The 25,650-nt window shown below is 34.1% G+C and overlaps 3 protein-coding genes across 3 annotated transcripts; 2 read left to right on the top strand and 1 right to left on the bottom strand.

Annotated features, from left to right (window-relative positions):
• Positions 1 to 51: 51 nt before the first annotated feature.
• Positions 52 to 11,723, top strand: LOC148274921 (DNA (cytosine-5)-methyltransferase 1-like). Its single transcript, XM_088236429.1, has 8 exons — positions 52 to 441; positions 524 to 623; positions 2,227 to 2,593; positions 3,748 to 3,961; positions 5,017 to 8,026; positions 8,623 to 8,803; positions 9,905 to 10,086; positions 11,513 to 11,723. The coding sequence occupies exons 1-8, from the start codon at positions 290 to 292 to the stop codon at positions 11,588 to 11,590; spliced, it is 4,284 nt and encodes a 1,427-aa protein (XP_088092555.1). The 5' UTR covers positions 52 to 289; the 3' UTR covers positions 11,591 to 11,723.
• A 1,918-nt stretch (positions 11,724 to 13,641) lies between these two features.
• On the bottom strand, positions 13,642 to 19,428 carry LOC148274920 (ESF1 homolog). The gene is made up of 8 exons (XM_088236431.1): positions 18,674 to 19,428; positions 17,328 to 17,445; positions 16,725 to 16,827; positions 16,310 to 16,427; positions 15,823 to 16,013; positions 14,899 to 15,103; positions 14,576 to 14,782; positions 13,642 to 14,412 (listed from the first exon to the last, which is right to left on the bottom strand). Exons 1-8 carry the CDS (start codon positions 19,164 to 19,166, stop codon positions 13,715 to 13,717), a joined length of 2,133 nt encoding a protein of 710 aa, XP_088092557.1. The 5' UTR covers positions 19,167 to 19,428; the 3' UTR covers positions 13,642 to 13,714.
• A 2,408-nt stretch (positions 19,429 to 21,836) lies between these two features.
• On the top strand, positions 21,837 to 25,063 carry LOC148274919 (TP53-regulated inhibitor of apoptosis 1-A-like). The gene is made up of 2 exons (XM_088236428.1): positions 21,837 to 22,119; positions 23,241 to 25,063. Exons 1-2 carry the CDS (start codon positions 21,973 to 21,975, stop codon positions 23,343 to 23,345), a joined length of 252 nt encoding a protein of 83 aa, XP_088092554.1. The 5' UTR covers positions 21,837 to 21,972; the 3' UTR covers positions 23,346 to 25,063.
• Positions 25,064 to 25,650: the final 587 nt, after the last annotated feature.

Here is a 25,650-nt window from a genome sequence, read left to right as displayed (position 1 = left end):
GATATTTTATTTTGATTTCCGTTTCCCGCTTTCCGACCGTTTTCCCGCGATATTGTCCAATATTGTATAACTGTCAGTCTGGTTCTGTTTGCGTGTTTTGTTCCTTAACATTTTGGACAAGTCAGAGTACGAGTACAGAGATTGGTCTGCGTTGAGTAGTCTATTTGTGCGTATGTTTTCGATGCAAGACGTATTTAGCAAACGATAGCACTCGCAATAAACGCTTCTAATGCTCCGTGTATTTATTTTTATGTTGTCTTGATCAAAAGCGATAGCAATATAATTCAATATGCCTGTCGGTACGGGCTCATCGCAGATATCAAATAAAAAATCTAATATGTCTCCGGTCAAGTCGTCCCCCAAAACGCCGAGTAGAGCTTCCAAACGAAATCTACCGTGTGACGAAAACCAAAGTCCAAATGAAGAGAATACTCCGATACGGTTAGTAACAGTAACAGTGGTCGCGAAAAGATATTATTTTAATAATGGTACCTGTTTCTTATTGTTCTCCTTTTTGTTTCAGGAAAACCAGAAAATCCACTCGCCAGTCTACCGGAAAACAGCCGACTATGACAGAAATGTTTAGCAAAAAAAGGCCAAGGGAATCTTCTCCGGAAGAAGAGGTAAATATGGTTATTTAAATATTTCTAAACTTTTCAGATTACATGTTTTTCTTATGTCTACTGTTTACATAAATTTATTTTGTTTACATATTATATTTATATCCCAACTTGCTAAACATAAAATCTGTGATAAGTCAGGATTTACAATATGCATAACTTTTATGCCAATTTTTTTAAACATAATAAATTTAGGCGTACAGAAAGTATTTAGAAAAGAAATATAAACAGAATCAACGATACAATAGGTATCAAAAAAAAGAATTGGGTCTTTTCATGTGTTTAAAAAAAAGATAATAACCTATAAATCACAACAGTAACGGTAATCAAATAATTCATTTTGTCAGATCAATTTTTAACAAAAATATCCCTAAAAATAAAAGAAATAGAAAGCATTGAAATATTTCAAATAAATTTGAAAAAATATGTTCTTGAGAAATTTTGATAAAAATTTGAAATGTTATGAACTAATTTAAGAAAGCATAAATAAATAAAGGTTCAAGAATGCATATTTTGAAATATCTGAAAATGAGACATTTAACGCTCTATGGAATGGTGGATTTTACAAAAATGGCGCCATATAAATTATCCTAAATAAATAAATATGACATTACCCGCACCATACTACTCTTGAGTTGTGCGCAAGGTTGCGCACTCGGTAGGGATAGCAAAAAATGTCAACGTGACCACCAAGGTCAGTGCTATATAAACTCCTGACATCACTGCGATCTGTGCAGATCTATTGTGACGGCTCACCGTAAATAAGTTCTCGTTCTCTACGCCCAGGTCTTTTAAGAGCCTGGCTACCGAGTGGAGCGCGAGTGTTCTCATATTGCTAAATATCCCACTTCAAGCCCGGATCCTTAGTTTCGGGTTATTAGATAGGGGGCGAGCGCTCTAACATCAACTGCTTCTTTTGTGATGTAAAGCATCACATTCACATAGAACGTGTAGAGGTGTTTCCATCTGCCCTGCAGAACCCACATTCAGAATGGTTCATTCTAGGAAGGTGTTTATTGAATTTGCAGTGCCCTGTACGGACTCTAGTAATAACACTCTCTTAGAGGTTTAGGCTAAGTTTTGATAGTTATATCCTTAGAATTGTAAAAATCCACTTTAAATGTGTAATATATGTTTAACATTATTTCCAATTTGTAAAAATACGTTCAGTGATTTTAAAAAAAAATGATTTCTTAATAGACTTAAGAAGCCAAAAAAAAATTATTTTTTTATTTTTTAATTACCCCGCACGTGACGTCACCAATTCTCTTCAGTGAGTTCTTCTGATCGGTGGGTTGGCTTCCCGGAAATCAGAAATATTTCGCAGCACTTATTGGTTGAATAAGAAGAACTTGTGACGTCACTTGAAGTTGTCCATTTTTATTAAAATCGTTTTTGCTAATTTTTTTGTACATTTTATAGAAACTTCGCATTTTATACAGTTGAATGCTCTAATTTGTACTGCGTGTAAAAAAACCACCATACCAAATTACCGTTTCTTTTAGCTACTGTCCAAATTATTATAAAAGGCGTAATTAAAAAAATGCTTAAACTCATAATGTCAAAAAGTGTGCTTTATTTAAATAACTTCCGATTTATTTTCTAGCGTCCTGTAAAAATAAAGGTAGATAATGAAATACCTGTGGAAACACCTGAGAAGATAAATGAAGATGAGATTAAAAACAACATTGAAATATCTGAAGATGTAAAAGACGACACTAAAGTTATTTCAGCTAATGACCAAAAGGAATCTGATAAAGAATGTGAAAATGGCGATAAATCTGGTGAAAAAATTGAGGATGTGAAAAATGATGATCTTAAAAAAGAAGAAATTGATGAAGAAAAGGTGGTGAGATGCGCCAGTTGTTGTCAGAATGTCGATGATCCCGATGTCAAATATTACCACGGACATCCTCAAGACTCAGTTGAGGAGTACATCGCACTTACTGATGAGAAATTAGTCCTGACGACGAGTAAGTATGCTTGTAAATTAAATACCAGTTCTTCACATGGTTTGGAGTTACTTAGGATATGTCTTCCTGCTTTTCATAGATCTCTTCGTCTTCAATTAAAGGATTGGCATGCTTAGCCCAAAGTCGTATGCAGAGTTAAAAGATAATTTTTATTTTTGTATAAGTTAAATGAACTTAGCACACTTCCACATATTTATTTGACCAATAGCACTTTTAACCTCTAGCGGGTATTTTAAGACTGGTAAATATTATTCAGTGTTGAAATCATTTATAAGGCTATCAATTTTATTTATTTAACTTTTTATGCGTTGCATGCATAAAATAAAAGGTTTTATTTATATCTAAAGTTATTGCAACATGGGAAAACATTTTTGAGAAGGTAATATGGAAGTCTAGGCATTTCATTGTCTGGTTTACATGGCCACTTTACACATATGTGTAACATTCACCATTCTGCCTATGTTTAAACATTCACATTTCCTCAACTCTTCCATCTGTTGTGTAAGTAAATATGAATTTGAAAAAGATTTTTTTGTTTAATTAATGTAATCCGTAAGGGTTTATAAATAAACAAATTTCAAATAAAAAAAAGATCTCAAACCTTTATTGATGTGGATGAGATTCATCTGGTTGAATTATTTCACTTACTAATAGGTAATTCCTGAAAACAATTTTACAATTTTTAATCTTCTTATACCAGTTAGTTAAATCGACAATGTGTTGAGAATGTCCAAATGTTTGTAGACAGGCTGGATTTCACTCCCTTGGAAGTTATTAAGATCTAAATGTTTTCCCTCTCTGTTGCAATAACTTTAAATCCTTATAACTTCCTAGGGAGTGAAGTCCAGCATGTCTACAAACATTTGGATATAGCCAGAACATTGTTTTTATTTATGTAATTTTAGTTTCAAAACATGTGTGGGAATTTAAAAAAATAATAATATGGATACAAAAATAGAATTAGCAATATATGAACATAAATTAATTAATATTGATACTAATCTTCAATGGGGATAAAGATGGCTGGTTTAAGGATCACATTACACACTGTGTAACATTCACCATTCCAACTATGTTTTTTATGATCTAGATTCACTACATTTGGTGTACCAATGCAGTGCCCTATGCACATAGAAATAGTTAATCTATTGCAGGTGATGAAGGAGACATAATGGAAAGGCCCCATGTGAATATTACTGGGTTCACAATATATGACCGGGAGGGCCACCTGTGTCCTATAGACGGGGGCCTCGTGGAGTCTGATGTCCGTCTCTTTATGTCTGGCTACCTCAAATCCATCTGTAGTGATTCCCCTGATATTGACTCGGATTCTCTGCCTGTTAAAGATGTTGGACCAATAGTAGAATGGTAAGTACGCATTTGCTCATTGGTTTTGTTTAACCAGTTAAGTGCCCTAAGCGCGTTAGCAGGCTCTCTGTTTCCGTGCTCGGAGGACCGTCCATACAAAAATAGCTCATCGAGACCCATGCCTTTGTACACACTTTTAGAGTCAAGGTCAAGTGTTCCGAATGATTTTAGATTTCCTACACTCTAAAACATCTGTTATAAACTTGATGAAGCACTAGAACATGGGGAATCTTTAAATTATCAACACGACAGCGGTGCAAATGAGTTTCTTAAAATTCCCTAAAATTTCGCAGCCTGCTGGGAACTGCCATAGTAATACCTAGCGGCGCAGAAAAGGTTCCATTTTATCCAACCTTCAAGCCAACTGCAATATTAGCAGCATAACTCCTTGTGCTGATTTATAATATTCTAATGATGATCAAATCAATACCAACATGAAGTTATGTTGTTTTGCTTGTTTGAAGTCACTTATTCAGGCCAATTGTTGTTAGTAATGCTAAAAAATCTACAATAATATGTGGTTAAACATTGAGAAAATGGCTTTTCTTGTAACTCATGGTGGACAGTAAAACTCTAACCACTAGTTAGAAATTCAACCCGCCGATGTTGGCGAGTAATACGTTGTACTGTAGTAGAACGGTGTATTTTTTTTACGTTTACCTGCTGTTGGCGTTTGCTCACATTTACTCTTCTACTCAGTATTCCTTTTATTTTTGAAAATGCAACAGATTATGTTTTTTATGATCAATTTGGAATGGAGAGTTCTTCCCATGACAGAATATATTTTGACTTCTTGTGAAATGATGTAAGGTTTTTTGTTTTCTTATATCAAAAAAGACTTCTGTGGTTGATAAATTTGTGTTGAACTTAATAGAACGTCATTTAGCTCGGTTATAATGGACAGTGGCATTTTTGCTTTTAGTCCCCTCATGCATATATTAAACTAAAAGAAATTGTCTCCTGAATCCAACATTGCAATTTCAGTTTAAGAATAGCTTTTCTATCCTAAGGATAACACTTGCTTCCTTTTTCACTCTTATTTTTAATATTTATAGGGGAATACACGGGTTTGATGGTGGTCAACAGAATTGCTTGACAATATCCACGGAATTCGGAGAATACAATTTACTGAAACCGAGTGAAGACTACGCATGCCTCATGGGAGACTTCTATGAGAGAGTGAGGATTAGCAAAGTTACCATCGAATATCTGGAGGAGTTTCATTACCTTCAGCCCACTTATGAAGACCTACTTCTGGTTATTAAAGAGAGCTCTATTCCAGAACTGGGGGATAAAATGATGACGGAAGAGATGTTACACAAGCATGCTCGGCACATATGCGACCAAGTGGTCAGTCTGGAAGTGGATGACGAAGAAGAACCACCCCTCATAACACTTCCCTGCATGAGAGAACTCATCAAACTTTTCGGCATTAAGTTCGGAAAACGGCAAACCAAACCGAAATTGCAGCACAAAAAGAAACCTGCCGCTTCTTGGACTAAAGCCACAACCACTCCCCTGGTTAGAAACACATTCGAAACATTCTTCTCCAACCAATTAGAACAGCAAGCCGAGAAGGACCTAGTTCTCAGACGGAAAAGATGCGGTATCTGCGAAGCCTGTCAACTTCCTGACTGCGGAAAATGTACCGCTTGCCGCGCCATGGGAAAATTCGGTGGCTCTGGTAAAACAAAGAAGGCGTGTGTCCAGAGGAACTGTCCTAATATGGCTGTAGAACGAGCTGAGGAGTCGGACCCTGAAGATGAGGAGGAGTACAGGGAACTATCAGAGAAAAATCTCACAGATCCGACTGAAGACGGGGTCCCGGTAAAACTAACTGGAGCCGGAATCAAGAACATCCAGTGGATCGGCGAACCTTTGAAAACTGAAATGAATAAGTCATATTACGAGAAGGTCCTTGTCAACGATCTAGAAGTTAAAGTAGGTGACTTTGTTATGGTAGATACCTTGTCTCCTAATATTCCTCATCTGATTACAAAGGTTACGTATATGTGGAAGGAAGCTATCACTCCTAAAGCTGGATTTTTCCACGGCCAAGTATTCTTTAGGGCCAGTGAATCTGTTTTGGGAGAAGTAAGCGATCCGAGAGAAGTGTTCGTGGCCGATCGCTGCTGTAACGGAGCTCCTCTGTCCTCCATTCTGCGCTCAGCCAAGGTACAGAAGAGAGAAATTTCTAATAATTGGCTTTCAATGGGTGGGGAGGAGATTTCGGAAGAAATTCAGGAAGACGATGGAAAGAATTATTTCTATCAAAAATTCTACGACAAACTTTTTGCTCGGTTCGAGGATCTTCCTTTCGATCCTCCGTGTATTAATGAAGCTCGAAAACACAGATTCTGCCCATCTTGCGAAAGAAAAAGCAGAAAGTACGCACTGAATATTCCCAAAGTCGTTAACAAGTTAGAGGTAAAATCTGAATCCGTGAAAGATTCTAATAAATCGGAATGGGAAGCTGTTAAATGGAGAGATTTTGAATACAAAAAGGGAGGTGCTGCATTCCTCAAACCCGGAACCTTTAAATTTAAAAACTCTCACTTTGAAGATATTGTGAAATCTAAACTGGAGAAAGTTGATGAAACAATTTACACAGAATATTATCGAAAGACCGACTCTATGAGGGGTTCCAATGAGGACACCGTAGAACCGTTTTGTGTAGGATACATTGAGGCTGTCCTCGCCAGAGGAGATGGACCTCTTATTAATCCGCAAGATATATACCTGAAGGTTAACGTACTGTACCGCCCTGAGAATACTTCCAAGGAAGATTACTCGGAAGATGATCTAAACATGCTTTACTGGTCCGAGGAACAGAAGGAAATTCAATTTTCTGCCGTCATGGGTCCGTGTAAACTGGCACACGTTGGTAACATCCCCGATGATCTATCTGTATCAGAATGGTCTGCGCGAGATTTGAACCGCTTTTACTTCCGGCAAGCTTACAACAAAGCCGAGGGCAAGTTCTTCGAAGCGTCTGAAGTAGCGAAAGCTGTTGGCAGTCTCGGAATTAAGAAAGCAAAAACAAAGGGTAAAGGAAAGGGCAAGGGCAGTAAGGTAGAAAGTGACCGAACTCTGATAATGGACGATATTAAAGTGCAGCCTTTGAAAACTTTGGATGTGTTCGCCGGGTGCGGTGGACTCTCTGAAGGTCTCCATCAGTCGGGCGTCGCAGTCAGTCACTGGGCCATCGAGCAGATGTCATCGGCTGCTCGGGCCTACCAACTCAATAACCCAAAGTGCACCGTGTACACGGAAGATTGCAATGCATTACTGAAGGCCGCCCTGGAGGGTAGCAGCCATAGCACCGAAGGGCTGGCATTACCCAAGAGAGGAGAAGTAGAGCTCCTATGTGGCGGTCCTCCGTGTCAAGGATTCTCCGGAATGAATAGATTCAATTCTCGCGAGTATTCAAACTTTAAGAATTCTCTCGTCGCCTCGTACTTGTCTTATTGCGATTACTATCGCCCCAAATACTTTATCTTGGAAAATGTACGCAATTTTGTCGCTTTTAAAAAAGGTATGGTTTTGAAGCTCACATTGAGATGTCTTCTGAAGATTGGGTACCAGTGTACATTTGGAGTTGTTCAAGCCGGGAACTACGGAGTTCCTCAAACGAGGCGGCGTTTGATCATTTTGGCTGCAGCTCCAGGGTACAAACTACCTCTCTACCCTGAGCCGACCCATGTATTCAGTCGCAGAGCGTGTACTCTGTCAGTAGCCATCGACGGGAAACGCTTCCTCTCCAACATCATATGGGATGAATCCGCCCCTCGGAGGACTTGCACTATAAGAGATGCGATGAGTGATCTTCCATTCATATCCAACGGTGCCGTTAAGCCCGAAATTGAGTATGGGTCCAACCCTGCTAGTGACTTCCAGAGAATGATTCGCAGTAAGGACCCGTCCGCCCGACTGCGAGATCACATTTGTAAAAACATGGCACCGTTGATCCAAGCGAGGATCGCAAGAATTCCGATAACTCCCGGATCTGATTGGAGAGACCTTCCTAATATTGCTGTTACATTGTCGGATGGCACAAGATCTAAGGTAAACAATAATTATTATTACGTATTTGATTTTTATCAAATTAGTTTCAGTTATATTTTTCATGGGTTTAACACTGGAAAAACCTGAAAAGTCTTTATAAATTAACAAAAAACTATAAACATGATGAAAACAATTAACCATCGTTGTTAATATAATTAATTTTTACTTGTGTTTTTTATTTTTGGTTTCTGATTGACCAACCATCTCATATAAATAATAACATATAGTATTCCCTCTAAAATCCGGCACTTCCCTTCTTCGGCCCTGCCAGTAATCTGGCGTTTTTATACAGGCAGCTACCAAGTGGATAACTCTGTAATTTATACTCGGTAGCAAAGCTTCTGCCATTTAAATGCATGGTACTCAGTGCATCCGGCAGTGCTTTGGTCTGATATCTGCCGAATCACCAAGAGACCACTGTATATGTATTCTGTTCTATACCATTTATTTTTAAATAGTTTATAATTAATATCTAAAATACAAATTTAAGACTAGCAAAAGGTTTTTTTCTTTTGGTAAATGTCATCAAGTAAATCTTTAACTGTATAAAAAAATTTGCAACAGTAAATGTTAACATCTAGTAACTAAACTTTCAGGTTCTACAGTACCGCCACCACGACATAAAGAACGGGAGAGCAGCCAACGGGAGCCTGCGCGGTGTGTGCGCTTGCGCCTCGCGCCGCCCATGTGATCCTCACGACAAGCAAGACAATACTCTTATACCGTGGTGCCTTCCCCACACCGGTAACCGCCACAACAACTGGGCCGGACTATACGGTATGTACTAAGAAGATATGCGGTGGCAGATAATTTTTATAATAGGTATTTGAACGTTGTTTTCTGTCACTCTCTCTTAAATGCCTCCCTGATACAATGAGAAAAGGATAACTGCACGTCGAACTTATGCCTAACTAAAATTGACAATATCGACGTTTCTTTGTCCTGTTTTCAACACCCTAAAACTGGACTGATTTTGTTGTTTTTTTAAGAAATAGTTTTAGTATAAAGTTTTCTGTGTCAGTAGCTTTTGCGTTGGTCAAAAATAGTTATTATATTTGTATACTCTACGTCCGAAGATAGCAGAAAACTGGGCAGCTTTTAAGGGTTTTTGAATGATCCTAGTTCCCATAATTAACAATTTTAAAAAAAAACAAAACAATATGGACACGCCAATGGTAAATAGCTATATTTATTGTGTATAAAATTACTGCTCTAGTGCCATAATCCAGAAAGAAAATACGGGAATACGTTTGTATGAAGAAAAGTCAGACCACGTTTCCTCTTAACAAAGCACAAATGAATGTCCTTCTTGCAAAACGATTGGTAGTCTAACTTCCCTAACAAAAAGTTGGTTGGGAAAAGCCAACAGTAATTATTACCCATACTCTCGTAGATGCAAATAACACATATTTTTTTCTGTACTTTCGCTACCATCAAGGAATATCAGGCCTCATGTGGCAACCAAATAATGGAACTTTGCTCCAAACAACTTTTCAATAAAGAATTATACAATTCTTCAGTATTTGAGTATATTGGCGGCCTCTGTGGTGTAATGTTTAAGTCATTTGACTTACGCACGGAAGGTTTCAGGTTCGATTCCCAGTAAGAACACAAAAATTAAATGTGATTTTTCCATTGCCACAGTTTTTAACCATATAGAAGTAATGACATATACTTTAGTAGACTAGAGTTCTAAACGGCATGCAATGTGTTAAAAGTTACTCCAGCAATTCCTAGGCGAGCGCTTTGTGTTATTATTATTTATATTGTTCACCATGTAATAAATACACATTAAAGCATCAACGCCTTTTATAAGAACTCTCCTAATCCACTACAACAAAAATCCTTGAACTTTAACATTTTTAACTTTGTATGCAGGTCGTGTGTCGTGGGACGGATACTTTAGTACCACGGTTACAGACCCTGAGCCGATGGGTAAGCAGGGTCGGATTCTCCATCCTCAGCAGAACCGTGTAGTCTCCGTCAGGGAGTGCGCTCGTTCACAGGGATTCCCGGACACTTACACATTTGCGGGAAGCATACAGGACAAACACAGACAGGTTTGTCACCATTTTGTTATTCTAAAGGTGCCTACAAACATACTCGATATTTGTCGCTGACACTGATCGTCAAATGTATCAGATGGCTGCTGGTTACAAATGACGATCATCATAAGTATGGTATATCTGGTAGCAAAATGCGACACTTAATGAATGACATTTGTTACAGCTTGACAATTATCATATTTATATTTATTTATTTATTTTGTTCATGAACGCCCAAAAGGCATTTACAAAAAATAAAAATGAAATACATGCTAACATACTAAATAATAAACAGAATTTACAGAAAAAAAATGTGAAATTAGTTAAAAAGGATATGATAAAAAGTTTTACAAAGTAAAAAAAAAAAACAATAATAACAAAGGTATGCAAGAAAAAACAGTAAGCATATAAACAAAAAATGCAAAGATATAAGCTTATGAAATAAATTCTGTAAGGCAAACAATAAATAAAGTGTTACGGTAAGCAAGAAAGACATTTTTAAGTTAAATTAATAAACAAGCAAGCATATATTATCACGAAAAATAAGAAATAAAAATATGTATCTATGAAATGCGTATTTGCCAATACTACAGTGCAATTTGATATAATAGTAAAAAATAAAAAACAAGTATAAGGTAATAAAAATAAACAAGTAAGTATTGTTAGTAACACTGCATTACCACGTCTATCTATTTAATTTTTTTACAGGGGAACCTAAAAACTGTTCCGTTAATATATTACGCAAAATTTTAATCAAACAAAACTACAATCGAATATTGGAAGAATTAAAATTATTGAGAGTAAAAATATTGATAATTTAAAACTAAAGGCTCTTAGTTCCTAGAATTAATTTATGTGATAAAAACATTTTTATAAAAAATTAGGTTACATGGTATTACAGTATCGACAATGTACCCGTTGAGCTCCTTAATTATCATTATCACACCCCTTAACCGCACCTGGTGGTGTATAGGGCACTGCGTTGGCACACCAAATGAACCGCATCTTGATCTGTTACATAATATTGATGTTTTTTGTTGATATTTCTTGATAAAACTCCATAGTTAATGATTATGATAAAATTATAAATAAACTTATCAATGAAACTTCTTGGTTTAGGTTACATAACGTTATGGTTATCAGTTTTTTACACTTAATGTATTGCAGTGTAACCTTTTAAACATATTTTATGTCAACCTTGCCAAATTTTGAACCCGGAACCTCAAGCACGTTAGAAGGCGCTAATCATTACACTACGAGGCGGATTTATCTCCGCTCAATTTTCTTTTTCAGGATATTTACCCGAGGATTGCCATCGAGTCAAAAACACTCATCTAAGAAAACACCGTAGTAATAATAGATCAACTCTCGATTCCCTACAGAACAAATTAATTATAATTCATTAACGAGCAAACTTAACTAAAAAACTTTTTGTTTTTAGATTGGAAATGCAGTTCCACCACCTCTGGGAGCAGCTCTAGGGCGTGAAATAAAAAAAGCGCTCGTTACCAAAGCTTAAACTACGACCAAACTTGAAAAACATTATATCTTTATTACCTTGAATGGTTACTTTTATTGTAATCTCTTATGTACATTTCATGTTGTGGAAGACAGGCTTTTTCTTTCGCTTACCACATGCTTGCCATTAAAAAATATATATTATTAATACTTGTCAGCTGTTTTGATTTATCTTTTATTGTTGTAATTTCACATCTAAATATACATTATTTTACTTAAGAATTTCTAGAACTACCTAAACAAATATAATATTATGTAGCACTAATGTACCTGTAGTTTCTGAATTTTACATAGTATTATAATTACATTTTAAATAAAAACTATTTCTTATAGACATGTTCTTTTAATGAAAACTGAAAACGATGTATTTATTAATGGACACAGTCCAATTTATAAATGTTGGCAAGAAATACAATGAAAATATAAACAGAGTTGATGAGGGTGCTATTAAAATCATTCAGTGCCGCGATTATGAATGCTCTCTCGTCGGTACATATCGAAACGGTATAAACTAACATCGACATTTATAAATATACAGGTGTTCATTAAACCCTGTCACATCCGAAACAAGCAAAAGCAAGAAGAAATATTGGCACATTAAAATATTTTTTGAAACTAATAAAATTTTAAAAAATAAGATGTCAAAAAAACCAAATGGTTGCTTACTTCTGCGGGGGAGAAATGAGAGGGGAAGGGGGGAGTCTGATACACTGACAACCGAGCTCCCCTCACTTCTCCCCTGCAAAAGTAAGCAACCATTTGTTTTTTAAAATATTTTATTTTTTAAATTTTCTTTGTTCTAAATATTTTTTTAAATATGCTAATATGTCTTTTTGTCCATACTGATCATCGTGGTTTTGGATGTGACAGGGTTTAAAGAAAACCCTGTATAGTTAATAAAACATTTTGTTTTTAGACCACTTGAGTTCATTTCAATGCACTACTAGTTTCGAAAGACACAGTTTCTTCCACATTCAGATGTTATAAACTAAACATAAATGAAAAATCTAGGTACCGACAGGGGTGGGAGGAGCTAATCACGATGGGGGGGAGGGAATTTATATAACAGAATATTGTAAGTAATGGTGAGGGATTTTAAATATTTTATTATTAGTTTTTGTTTTTTCCAATTTTTTTTTTGTATTTCTACATTTTCTAAGTTATTCATTATTTGGCCTTCACTTAATGAAGGAGTTTGATTATATATGCATATGAATAAAAAAATGGTTTGATTCCATTTTGTGATTGGCGAATTCTGAGAAGGCATTGATATTTATGTACGAAAATGTGTACATTAGTATGAAAATTCAAAGTTTCTTGTAAAAAAAATTGCAGACATATTTTATTTTTCATACAGAAAACTTAATTTTGCTGTGTAGGTAAATTTTAACATCCCATTAGAATATGGACCCCGTACCCAGTAATAAAGAAATCCCATAAAAGAGTTGACTGTGAAATGACAGGTTTCAGATTAACAAGCTGCATACACCAATAACTGTGACATGGTACCCAAGCCCAAGCCAGTAATGTAACATATATATCTACACAAATGACTTCAACCCTGATGATGGGTGTTGTAATGCGATAATACGGCATAATAACCCAGGAAAACAAATTTGTCAAGATGCAAAATAATACTTGCTGTTTATTGTTTCTGCAAAGATTTACAATATCAGGGGTGGTATTCCTAACGTTCTTGCGGCCGTATTATCTTGCATATTTACATACAAAATACACGAGAAAAACTATTTTCTCGGGCCGCGAGAGCGGTCCAGAATAGCACACCAGAGGTTTTACTGAATAAATAGGGTCTTGGCTGGTATTAGTACTAATTTGCACATACAATTTAAATACAAGGATTCTGCAACAGCATTTTCACATCTTCCTCAAGACAGGACTTTTAGTCCCATGGAATTGGGATGTGTAATAAACTACTTATAAGTAAATAAATCAATAAAATTAGTCGGATAATATAATAATAAAAAATAGTATGTGTTTTAAATTAAACTCAATAATATACGCCGTAATCAATAAAATAATTACACTCCATAATCACTCTACCCAAACTTGATTTATTTCAATTATTCCATTTTTACAGCATATTTACACAAGTAAAAAAAAAACATCATTTACCACTGGTATTCTGCGTTTTTCGTTTTATACTCTTTATTAGGATACTCATTTCAGCATCTTTTTTAGATTTCTTACTTATTGTCGGTTCTTCTGGATATTCGGATGGTCTCCGCTTCAACTTCTCTTGGATAAGAGAATCCATAGCTTTAGTCTTCTTGAAATTAGGATCTGATGGATCAATATTGTAGTGGTGAGAGGTAAACAGTGCTGAGAAACGTTGGTCTTTAACATCAATCTCAAAATTGTCAGGAACTGTTTCTTTCATTTTTTCTTTGTGTTTCATACTTTCCTTGTACTTTCTCTTTCTTTTAGATTTTGTTTCGTTTTCTGCGTCTTGTATCTTTTTCAAGCTAAAGTGTTGTTTTCCGTCATCGTCATCTAAAAGTAGTTCTAACTCTGCCCTCTTCCGCACTTCTTCTTCATTGTCTGAATTTTCAGATTCTACATTTTGCTTTTTAGTTTTCTTTTTGGATTTATTGCTCTTCTTTTCGAATTCAGGATTATCAAATTCTTCTGCAAAGTATGGATCATTCATATCGATATCAGAAGGAACATCATCAGAACTATATCCATCTTCTTTATCACTCTCAGCAGATTCCTTTTCTCTTAGCTTCTTCCTTTCTAGTTTTCTAGCTTTCTTCTTCTCCTTGCGTTTCTCCACAAGCTCTTCAAACGGAGTCAATTTGTCCCCTGAAATAAAAATACACCGTTTTAAATACAAAAATAAAGTTAAATATTAATGTTTTGGCTATTGAACAATTTTCTTAAAAACTAATAATTAGAATGTTTCTTTGATTATATTCCGATACTAATAACATTATTTGCGGCGCTTTAGTTGACTTCATTAAAATACCTTTCGTGAGTTTTTTCTTCACCAACTCCTCCGTTTTTTCTTTGAGTCCGAGTCCCCACGTTATCTCCATTTCAACACCTCTGTTCTTTTTCTTATCTTCGTTAACTTTTATTTCTTGTAAAAGAGCTTTGTATTTTGAAATGGGATCAGTCGATACACTTTCTTCCTTTTTGTCTTCTTCTTTTTCTTGCTCCTCCACATCACTTTCTGTAAAATATTTGATAATATTTAAAATAATAGTTCTAGAGACACATCAAATATGACAATAAAAAAGTAGTAGCGTGTGAATCTCACAAACAATATATAATTACAAATGCGGATACCTTCTTCAGATGAGCAAGCGAGATAATTCTTTAAATCCTCATCATGAATGTCTCCTTCAACCGCTCCTCTCAAGACCTCTGTCCTATGTGGGTTGGCAGCATCCCAAGTCAACTCTACCTTGGCTTGTTGCAATGCGGTCGTTGTGAACAGTCTCGGTTTGTAGCGACTCACATCCATAATCTCCAAACACTGATCGTGAATTTCCTGCAATTACATAAATAGTTTTTCGGTCAGTCTAGAAAACATGTATCTGCATTTCTTTATACAGACAACAACCATGGCAGCGTACTAATTTGAATCGATGAATCAGCTATTCAGTTGACAGTAATATAATGAGTATTTAATATAAATATAAATAATAAAAATAACTATAAATTTAATATTTGTCCAAAAAAAATTACATTTTCAATATTGAAAACTAAAGGTTTAAGCTACTGTTAAATTTTCAAATCTTTGTTAACAGTGCAAAAGAAGTTCAGTGGTTGTTTTTTAATTTGTTAATAGACTATCAAACTAAGCCAAAATATTTTTATGTACATCGCTATGATTTTTTTAAGTTTAGTGATTTTGAAATTACTCTGCCTGTGACATCTCAAGTTCTCTACGGTGAGTTGTCCTGATTCGTGGGTTAGCTTCCCGATAACCGAAAATGTATCACAACACTGTCATTAGTCGATTTTGGAGAACTTGTAATTTTGTTCAAAGTAGTTTATTTGTATCATACACTTTTGAGAAACCTCACAATTAAATGCCTTAATTTTTACCACGCGCAATAAATAATTTTTATATCCAATTTCCCGTTGCACTGAACTTTCTCATTGTAATGTCGGTGTTTTCAAAACTTGTGTGTTACCCAAAAGAGAGAACTGGACATGATTGAAAAATTATGTCTCGCAAGTTCTAAATTGTCTTCAATTGTTTACCTGATCAAATGTAATGTCGTCTGGAATAAACCTAAGGTCCAACTTGGTGGCGCTACTTTCATACTCTATCCCATCACAATCTGTATAAATTTTGCTGGCCGTATTAACGGAATCACATTCCACAACAGCGTAGTAATATTTCAATCTATTGAGTTGGTACTGCCGCAGCTTCTCCATGTGGTATTTTGACCCTGCAAATGAGAAAAATGTGATATCAAATAGGCATCTAAAACATTCAAGTTTGTTGGCGAAAATTCTTGTTGGAAGTTAATTGTAATTTACTACAGAAATAAAAGGCGAGTGGTCTTAAATTCACAAATCTGGAATAACCGGTGACCGTTTCATCAGTTTCGCAACATTTTCAACACTGGTATTGAACTGGTGATGAAACCCGTCAGTGGTTTTTTTATATAACACTTGATTACATCACTCGTCTTAAATTTCTATTGTAAAAAACACACATCTGTTGAATTTAAACTGAATATACCTTCTTCGTTGCCCTCATCGGAACTTCCATCATTATCTATATTTTTTTCAGTCAACTCCATAGGTCCCCTGAGTTCCTCCTCTTGCATTCTTTTCAACCCAAATTCTGAAGGATAAATCTAAAAAAGTGTAAACAGTTTTGTCAAACTATGCAGCCTGAACGGGGAAACAATGAAACATTTGACAAGTTATGTGTTAAAATAAATTCCAACATAGAACATTACTACTACTACTACTACTACCATCACGCCATTTCCCGTAGGGGTAGGCAGAGAGAGTGGACCGCCACACACATCTATCCTGGCATACAATCCTAGCCTCTTCCACATTCATACATCTTGTCATACATGAACATAACACATAGAACATAATATATTTTAAAATTGTAAATACTGTTTTTCTTCAATAATACTTACAGTTACACTCTTAATGAGTCCACCAGGAGGCAGAAAAGAGGTAAATAATACATATAAATCAGATGCCTTGATATTATCCCAATCCATATTGCATACTGCAAATCTGTAATACAAAAATATATATCATATGTAAAAGCAATGAGATGTGATCCAGTGAATATTAAGGTTTTAGACAAAATTATTATAATTGCACAATTATTTTCTATTGAATCCTGTCACCTTATTTTAGACTAAAAAAACTTGATTATTATTACTCATACTTTTTATGTATAGTCTTAGCATATGATCATTCAATACGATAATTGAGGTTATACAAGAAACAATGTGAGCATTTAATTTATTTATTTGTTCACAGATAGTTTTATTTATATTAAATTTAGTGAGACACAAGTCCTAACTCCATGGAACTTAAGTCCTGTGTTAAGTTGAGATTAATAATAAGGTGGGTACCAATAATTATTTTATACAAAACAAGAATGTTATTTAAAAAAATACAAGCAATTTTTTTTCTTTTGAAAGTATTAAATATTACAGTAAAAATAATTACAAATTAGCTGTGTGAATAATGAAATTCGAGATGTTTCTAAGCAAACAAGAACAAACCTCGGAGTAGCATCATCTGTAGTATCTGCATCACCGTCCAGCTCACCCCATCCATGTTCTAACGGTTCTTCTTCTTCTGCAGATTCCTCATCAGAGGAGCTATCACTGAAGAGTACACCTATATTGCAAAAGACAGGGCAACATTTATTTGAACCATTGCATCCTGCATACTTAACACAGCACATTTTAATAGTAAATTATTTTTTTCCTTTAAACAAAAGTATATTGTTTTAACTTCTAAATTTTCCTTTTAAATGGTTTGCCAACGCTAGGTTACACAGTCCCATATCCTGCCTTATATTTTTCAACAATTTTATAATTCAACCGATGTGCGTCCAGCTCAAGGTGTTTTTTCCAACTGACAAATAAATTAATATATTGTTGGAATTATTTTGGCGCGCTGAATCAAGATATTTACCTGACTATCCGTGTACAATTAAAAGTTCAATCATCCGTAATATTGCTTCTGTTGGAATGATGCCAAGTGATGTTTTTAATATCTGATCTGAGTAAATACATAAATAATAAACTTACATATATATAACATTAGTTTCTTTGTAGACATCGCTAAAATACTTTGCCTAACCTTTGATATTATCTTATATTTGTGTTATGATTATATTTTTCGCTATGTGACAACATTACGCGGTGACTTCACGCATGCACGCGGCGAAAGTGGGGTTTTTTTGGACACAACCCGATGTATTCAAATATGATTCTACGCTCCTTCTGGACTATTCTTACTTCTATGGTTCTTAGATTACAATTTAATTATAAATATAACTATAAAAATAATGTCCATTATAAATAACAAGGATATTGCTAGAGGTTTTTTGCATTTTTCTTAAAACTCATATTTTTGTAAAACATGAGTTTTGATTCGACGCTATTAATTGTTTCCACCTGCTCACCCATCTTATACGCATTGCAATAACAGACGTCTTCATTTCAGGGCCTAGCAAGTTAAAAAGCTTGATAATAAGGCAAAAATATCAGTCCCCCAGAAGTACAGTGAAATGTCTAAATTGGCCATTTTGCAGGAAAGCAAAAACATTTTTTTTAAATTTTGTTAATGCTCGTAACTTAATATATACTGACATTATAATGCCCAGTTTTTTCTTCTAGTATTTGCTCATTTGAGTGTAAAAAAATACACAGTTGTATCATAGTTACTGCAGTATTCTTCTCAATTGGTTGCTAAGAATACTAAAGTTTGTGGCATACTTCATCAGCGTTCTCCTAAGAAAAAAAGATACTTATACTTCATTCATAACTCGAAACGAACAAAACGCGAAGTTTAGACTTGCGACAGTGCACTTCCGAGGATGCGATTACGGTAAACTTACCTTCTCCTCTGGCATAATCTACTTCAAGATCACGGAGTTTCTTCTTAACGTCTTTAGGAAGTTCACCGCGGATTAATTTATTGCTGGAAATTTCCTCATCTTTGGTTTCCTCATCGGATTTTTTCTTTTCAGTTTGTGTTATATCTTCCTCTTCCTCGGAGTCAGACTTAGGACGTAAGACATAAGCACCAAATGATTCGTTCTTTCCCTCATTTTCCGAAACAGAACCGACAGATTGTTCTTCATCAGAAGATTCTCCTTCGGATTTCTCATCAGAACTAAGTTCGTAATATTTCTTCAAATCTTCCGACGATGACTGATTTACCGGTCTTCCTCTTTTATCAACGGTATACTTGACTTTAAATTTATCGCTGTTGAACATAGACTGAAATCTTTTATCAACTTTAACTTTCCGTTCATTTTTGGGAATTTGACGATAGCGAGGATCGTTTACAAGTTTTGTGAAACGACTGTCTTTTAGTATGTCATCCATCGCGAACCTTATTATTTAACTCTTTAGAATGTATTAAAATTTAATTGCAATTAAACATAACCTTAAAAATAATTCAGATAGTTTTATTTAATGTAACAGTAAATTCCTTAAAAACTAGAGCATTCAGGCTATATTTTAAATGTGGTCGCTTTTAATATAGTACTTTGATGAATTAAAAATGTAAAGATTTATTAACTATAAATGCACATGGTACAATTTTATTGGTAAACATTCAACATAAATATCAAAGATAAATATCACTGACAGTTTAAACAAAACCACAGAAAAACCAGCATTAAATTTCTATTGTGAATAATAAACTAAAATAAAACAAATATAATTAAACATTAATTTTTTTATATCGTAGAATTTTTTTTCAAAAAATATTTTGGGGCTTTCAAATTGCCCCGAAAAATTTCAAAAGCTTCTTGTAGAAAACGATAACCGTATTACGATTTTCGATATAGATTAGAATAAAAATATTATTTTTCATTCTGTATGAGCGTACAAACACAAAACTAAAATATCTTTTAGATACATAAGAAATGTCGTGTTTGAAGTAAAAATTTAGTTTTCTATTCACAAGCATCCTGGATTATTATTTTTCATCTCTTATCAAACTTCCAAACTATAATTTTAAGGCTGTTTTTTCTTCAAGAAAATTTTACAGTACAGTATTTATAAAGCGTCATTTTTGTAAAAATAATCATATCAAGGGTTATTTATTTATTTATGAAAATTTTTGTAATGCTATTTTTGTGAAAATACACTAACAAGCGTCTAAACATATTCAATCATCGGAATCGCTCCACCACACATTCGAAAAAGGACAGCCGCAGAAGCAGAGAGGTACAAACAAACAAACCCACAATCCTAGACATCCTAGACATCTTCTACACCACCACCAACCAATGGTCTCGCGTAGTCACGTCTGAGATCTAAAAACAGTTTTATCAAAGCCACCCTCCCCTGTTGAATACTCACAACAGCGGAGAAAAAAACTATAGCAACAGGATCTTGGAGCGAGACCGTGAATGGATTCAATGAGGGTATCTAAGGAGGTGAACACCTACCATACTCCCTATGGATTTCCCTCAATAGACTACGGGTGAGTGTTACACGATGTAAAAAATCTCCAATGGTGATGATATATTGTGTAATTACAGCGTAACACCACAACCCCCTCTACAAGGTGGTTTTGGTAACACAGGACGGCAGGTACCTTTTGACATGCCCGCTCATGGGAGAAGGCTGCACTTTTAGGGACCTAATTGTGGCAAACGACAAGGCGATATCTGTCGCATATTGGAGTGGCAGGATATAATCCAACCGGACACGTAATGTAAATACAAACATCCAAACACCTCTTGTCACCATATAGCGCATAGGGGGGTGGGAGTTAAGATTCTTGTTCCCCATTTCCAATTGTACGTAATAAATTTTAATGTTTAGAATACGCCTTGCAGTTACACGACGCACGGACGTTTAGAAATCTAGCCCCCACTTATACTGTCTAAAAATGACAAAGACGTGTTACTTATTAATGAAATAATCGTCTACAAATATAATTCAGATAACGTGTTCTGTAGCTATAAAGCGCATGAGCTGGTAAAAATCTAAACCATATTTACAGTTAATGTTCAAGTGAGAAATAATTTAATGTTTATTTAATTTAAATAATATGCAATCAAATATTATCGAAAGTCTTGCAGCTACAAAGCAAGCGCACGGATGAATAGAATTCTAGAAACTTGATTTTTAAAAGTTTACAATTAAAAATAAATTGAGCAAAATGGTAATCATTGGGTTGGTAAGTGTACCTAGATGTATCTTTAAATCGGGTTGTATTCCTGTGGCTAGTGTCTCGGACTCATGGACCAAAGGTCCGTGGTTCAAATCCCACTCTACCCCAACTTGATTCCCATTTTCTAATAGTGAGTTATTTACAACTCGTTGAAAATGCCCCTTAAAAATTAAATATTTGGGTAAATCATAAGAACGCAAATATTTATATAAAAAAAAAACATGATGGATTATAATGCAACAGCACAAAAAGTAAACAGTATTAATCCAAACAAATAAAGACGATTAGCAAAACGACGAGAGTGATAGCCGATAACCAAAGAGTATAAGTATTGTAAGTAGGTTTTCAACGTCCGTTTTATTGACTGCCTAGTAACGATAAAACATTTTACTCGCTTATTGTTTCCTGGGAGATGGTCGATGCTCACATGTAAGTAATGAAAGTGCCCATGGATGATGTTTATTGTTCCATCGGCTTCGTGTCCGTTTTTTTTTGCACCACAACAGGCCAGAAATTCCAATTACAAATACGAATTATATCTTTTTTATTTCCTATTATGAGACGCAAATTTCCTGCTCAATTTTTTTTATGCTTTATATTTTACATTGATTTGAATTTTAAATAAATGTGATGTGTAAAGCAAAAACAAAAAATAGAAAAGGATATCGGCATTTATAGTTATTTAGTTCAAGGTGCATTACGAGATTTTTGCTTGTTTCATACTAACTTGCAAGTATAAATGACTAACAAGTGGTTAGAACACTCCAGTAGCGCGGTGAAAAAAGCCACAAAAGAATGAGAAGAAAGCATAATGTGGTCTATGAAACATCTAAAATTAAAATTGTCTATGATTTATCTATGAGTGTGAACTGTCAGTCGGAGGATTGTTGACGTTGACGTAAGTCCTTGAAATCTTGGAAATGTCTAAAAATTGATCGTTTGAAAATTCTTAAATTAATATAAATCGTTCTCTCGCGCATGAGTAAATTTTAATACTTCGCCATGAATAGTATTGGAGAAAATTGCACTGAATTGAAAAAGCACTACGATGACTGCTTCAATAGCTGGTTTTCGGAAAAGTTCCTAAAGGGCAGTAATGATGACTCTGCGTGCTCTGGAATGTTCCGGATTTACCAAGAGTGCGTTAAGGTATATTAAATATATTACTATTTGGAATATCTTACATCTGTGGGACGAACAAATAAGAAAATGTACACATGTTCCTAACACTGTCAGACTAGGCATCAGATTGGATAAAATCACACTTTTATTTTATTTTTTTTATTTTATGCTTTCATATCATTAAATTTAAGTGTTTTTGCACCTATGATTACGCAGATGGTAGAATTCATGGATGACATTAAATAAATATTTAATATATGTATATAATGATGGTCATATAATGATGATCACCATAGGTACATAATGATGATCACCGTGATCGCCGACAATTATTGTAACGTAACGCCTGTATATAATCTTACTTTCATATCACACGTCGATTGGAGGTATGCTCTCTGATAAGTATAGTTGTGTTATTTTTATTGAATAAACATTAGTAACACTATTAACAAATTAGAGAAATAAAAGACGAGTGATACTTTAATCCACGAATTTGGAAAACCCAGTGACTGGTTTCATCGCTTTTGCGACATCTTCGAGACTAGCATCTTTCTAGTAATAGTTTCTCGTAAGGATAGAAAGTTCAAAATTATGTAATAGTAATTTTAATTTATATTAAAGTATCGCTCACCTTTTATTTCTATAATAAATTACAAAACAATATTACAACTAAATACAATTTTTTACATTAATCAAATACATATATTTACATTAACGTTTCCCATTACGTAAAAGAAATAAACAATTCTTGTGTACATAATGGGGAGTGACGTCTTACAATAGTTTATTTTATTTTAATAAATAATATTTTTAGGATAACATTAATAATTACAAAAAAGATATAAATGATGTTTTCAATCAGTGTTACATAAAGAAGAATTATAGATGTAATTTTTCACTTCTTTCTGAAATATATTGTACTCCTGACTGTACTTTTTATTATCTTTGTTCATTTCATTAAAGAAAAATATTCCTCTGTAAGTATAATGATGTTGTGCAGTTGTTGTTTTTAATTTAGGAATTAAGACATTACCACCTGTTCTAGGTCGCGTGATATTACAGAGTGAAGGCCGATATCAATAAAATTATGAAGAATATAATTGTGGCGTGTTATTTTTTATTCTTTTCTCATTTCTCTTTTGTTTCAGAATGCAATTAAAGAGCAGAATTTAGAGTTAAAGGAGGTGGATCGGGATATTTTGGGATCTGAACAAGAATACAAAATACCCACGAAAAATGGCCAACCCAGTTGACATTACAGTTCACTTCTCTGCTTTTCTAGTCCCCTGACATTCATTCGTACCATCTGGACTGACCAAAGAAAGACAACCAATATCAAAGAAATTAAACCTTCATATGCTAATACCATAAGCACAAGTTATGCCACTAAAGTTTAACTTTTTGACCTGACTTAATCGCTCTAAATAACATCATTTTATTTATTTTTAAAAATAAATATTAGCATTCTTATAAGTTACACAAATATTTCAATTTCGGTGACCATTTTAAACGAGTTGTAAATAACTCACTTTTAGAAAATGGAAATCAAGTTGGGGTAGAGTGGGGTTTGAACCTCGGACCTCTGATCCATGAGACCGCAACACTAGCCACGGGACTACAACCTGATTTATTTACTTATAGGTTGCTTATCACACATTATTTGAGACATAAGTCCCAACTGCATGGGACAAAAGTCCTGTGTTGAGTTGAATGCTTGAAAGTAGAAAGAAGCATCCCGTATTATTAATAAATCAGATTTATTGAATTTACTTTCCACTACCACTGAGAATATTTATGTCATTGAATTAAAATAAGCATCGACGTATAATAAATAGACACATTATTACCTTACTGACAGTATCTCAGATTTAGCAAATATTTAAAAAAGCAAATCACGACACACATCCTAACATTCACGTAAGAAAGAGATATATGTACACATTTTCTAATTACCTTAGTTAATTTTTGTGTATCTTGTTGCCATAGTTACGACACTCTATCAGTGTTATTATTTTTGCACTTGAAAATATAACTAATTTTATCAACTTATTGAATAAATTGGATTGTATTTACGATTGAAACAATACATCGACCCCTTGGAATAACAAGGTTGCAACTGACAATTTGAGTTTATTTTAGGAACTGGATGAAAACAGTTCCATTTGCAAGTCTTTATTTCTTTGTAAAGACTTACACCGTCTATTGGATAATAAAAAAGTTAGGAATTGCTAAAAGTTTTGACTGCATCAAGTTATTTAATACAATTTGTGAAAAAATATTCACAAATTTTATTAAGTAATAAAGTATCAGTGTCACATGGAACCTTGTTATCCGAAAGGGTCGATATCTTATATTTTTCACAACTGTAATAAATTATATTTCTCATCACACATGACGGAATTTTCCTTGTTACGTCTGATCACAAGAAAAGTTCGTTGGAAAATTAAAGAAAGGACGACAATTACCCACCAATATAAATTTCATCTACTCTAAGCTCGTAATGTGTCTATTTAATTATATGTATTAGAAATAAGTGGTTTTTATAAATCTGTAGTTCATGTCAGTATTGCTGAACAGTGGACTTTACTCATAAACTTGGTATAAAGTTAAGCACAGTGGTAGAATACGGGTAGGAAAACCATCCTTATTATAGCGGTAGAAAAAGGATAGTATTCCCATCCTTATTTTACCACTGTGCCTAGGTGTAACTCTATACTAGGTTTATAAGTAAGGCTCATTATGTATGAATGTTTAACTTACAAAAAAATAATAAAATTTAAAAAAAGTATAATTGGAATGCACTTGAATGCATGAGAAATGTTTAAGCTTATTTACATAAATTGTGATAAGTTTGTCATTTTAATTATAATGTAAATATTGTAGAACACATGAATTTAGATTAGGCACAAGTATTTCTATATTCTGTTATCGTGGTTTTATGAAATATATTTTTTAAAGCATTAGATAAAAATATTTCACTATACCAATTCCATCACATCTTATATCCTAAATTCCCTAGACAATATAACATATAACACAAAAAAATATTCTGTTGTTTAAAAATATATGTTGATAAAAGTAAAATCTGATCAATATTTTCAAATATGTATTTAAAAAAAACAATCACCTCTGCAAAAATATTGGATATATTTTTTTGTTAAAAATAGCCTCTGGTTCAATTGGCAATCCGTGCTCTATTAACGTTCCTCCAAAAGTTCTTAGAAATAACCTCTTCTTCATACTCTAGTTTCATTCAATTATAGACAAAATTCATATTTATGGCAAACTTTCACTAATAATAATCATAACTACGTGTGGCGTTTGCTTTCCAAGTAACATGCTTTTATTCTTTTGGATTTAGTTTATTGCTTATTACAATTATATTTGAGAATATATTTATTTTTCTCATAAAGAAGACTAAATGTTGAAAGTTCTAAAAGTTGGTCTTTTAAAGACTAAATGTCTTTCTTCGGAATCACTCATACAAGGAAGCATATTTTGTTTTCATTATGAATTGATTAGATTTCTCCCTCTACTAACCAAATTCAGTAAGGAAAA

This window comes from Micrasema longulum, unplaced genomic scaffold (genome assembly GCF_059751315.1).
Source record: "Micrasema longulum isolate JH-2025_06_02 unplaced genomic scaffold, ASM5975131v1 h1tg001557l, whole genome shotgun sequence".
Taxonomy (NCBI): Eukaryota; Metazoa; Arthropoda; class Insecta; order Trichoptera; family Brachycentridae; genus Micrasema; species Micrasema longulum.
The sequence above is the reverse complement of the archived record's forward strand: the minus strand, read 5'-3'. Positions and strand labels throughout refer to the sequence as shown.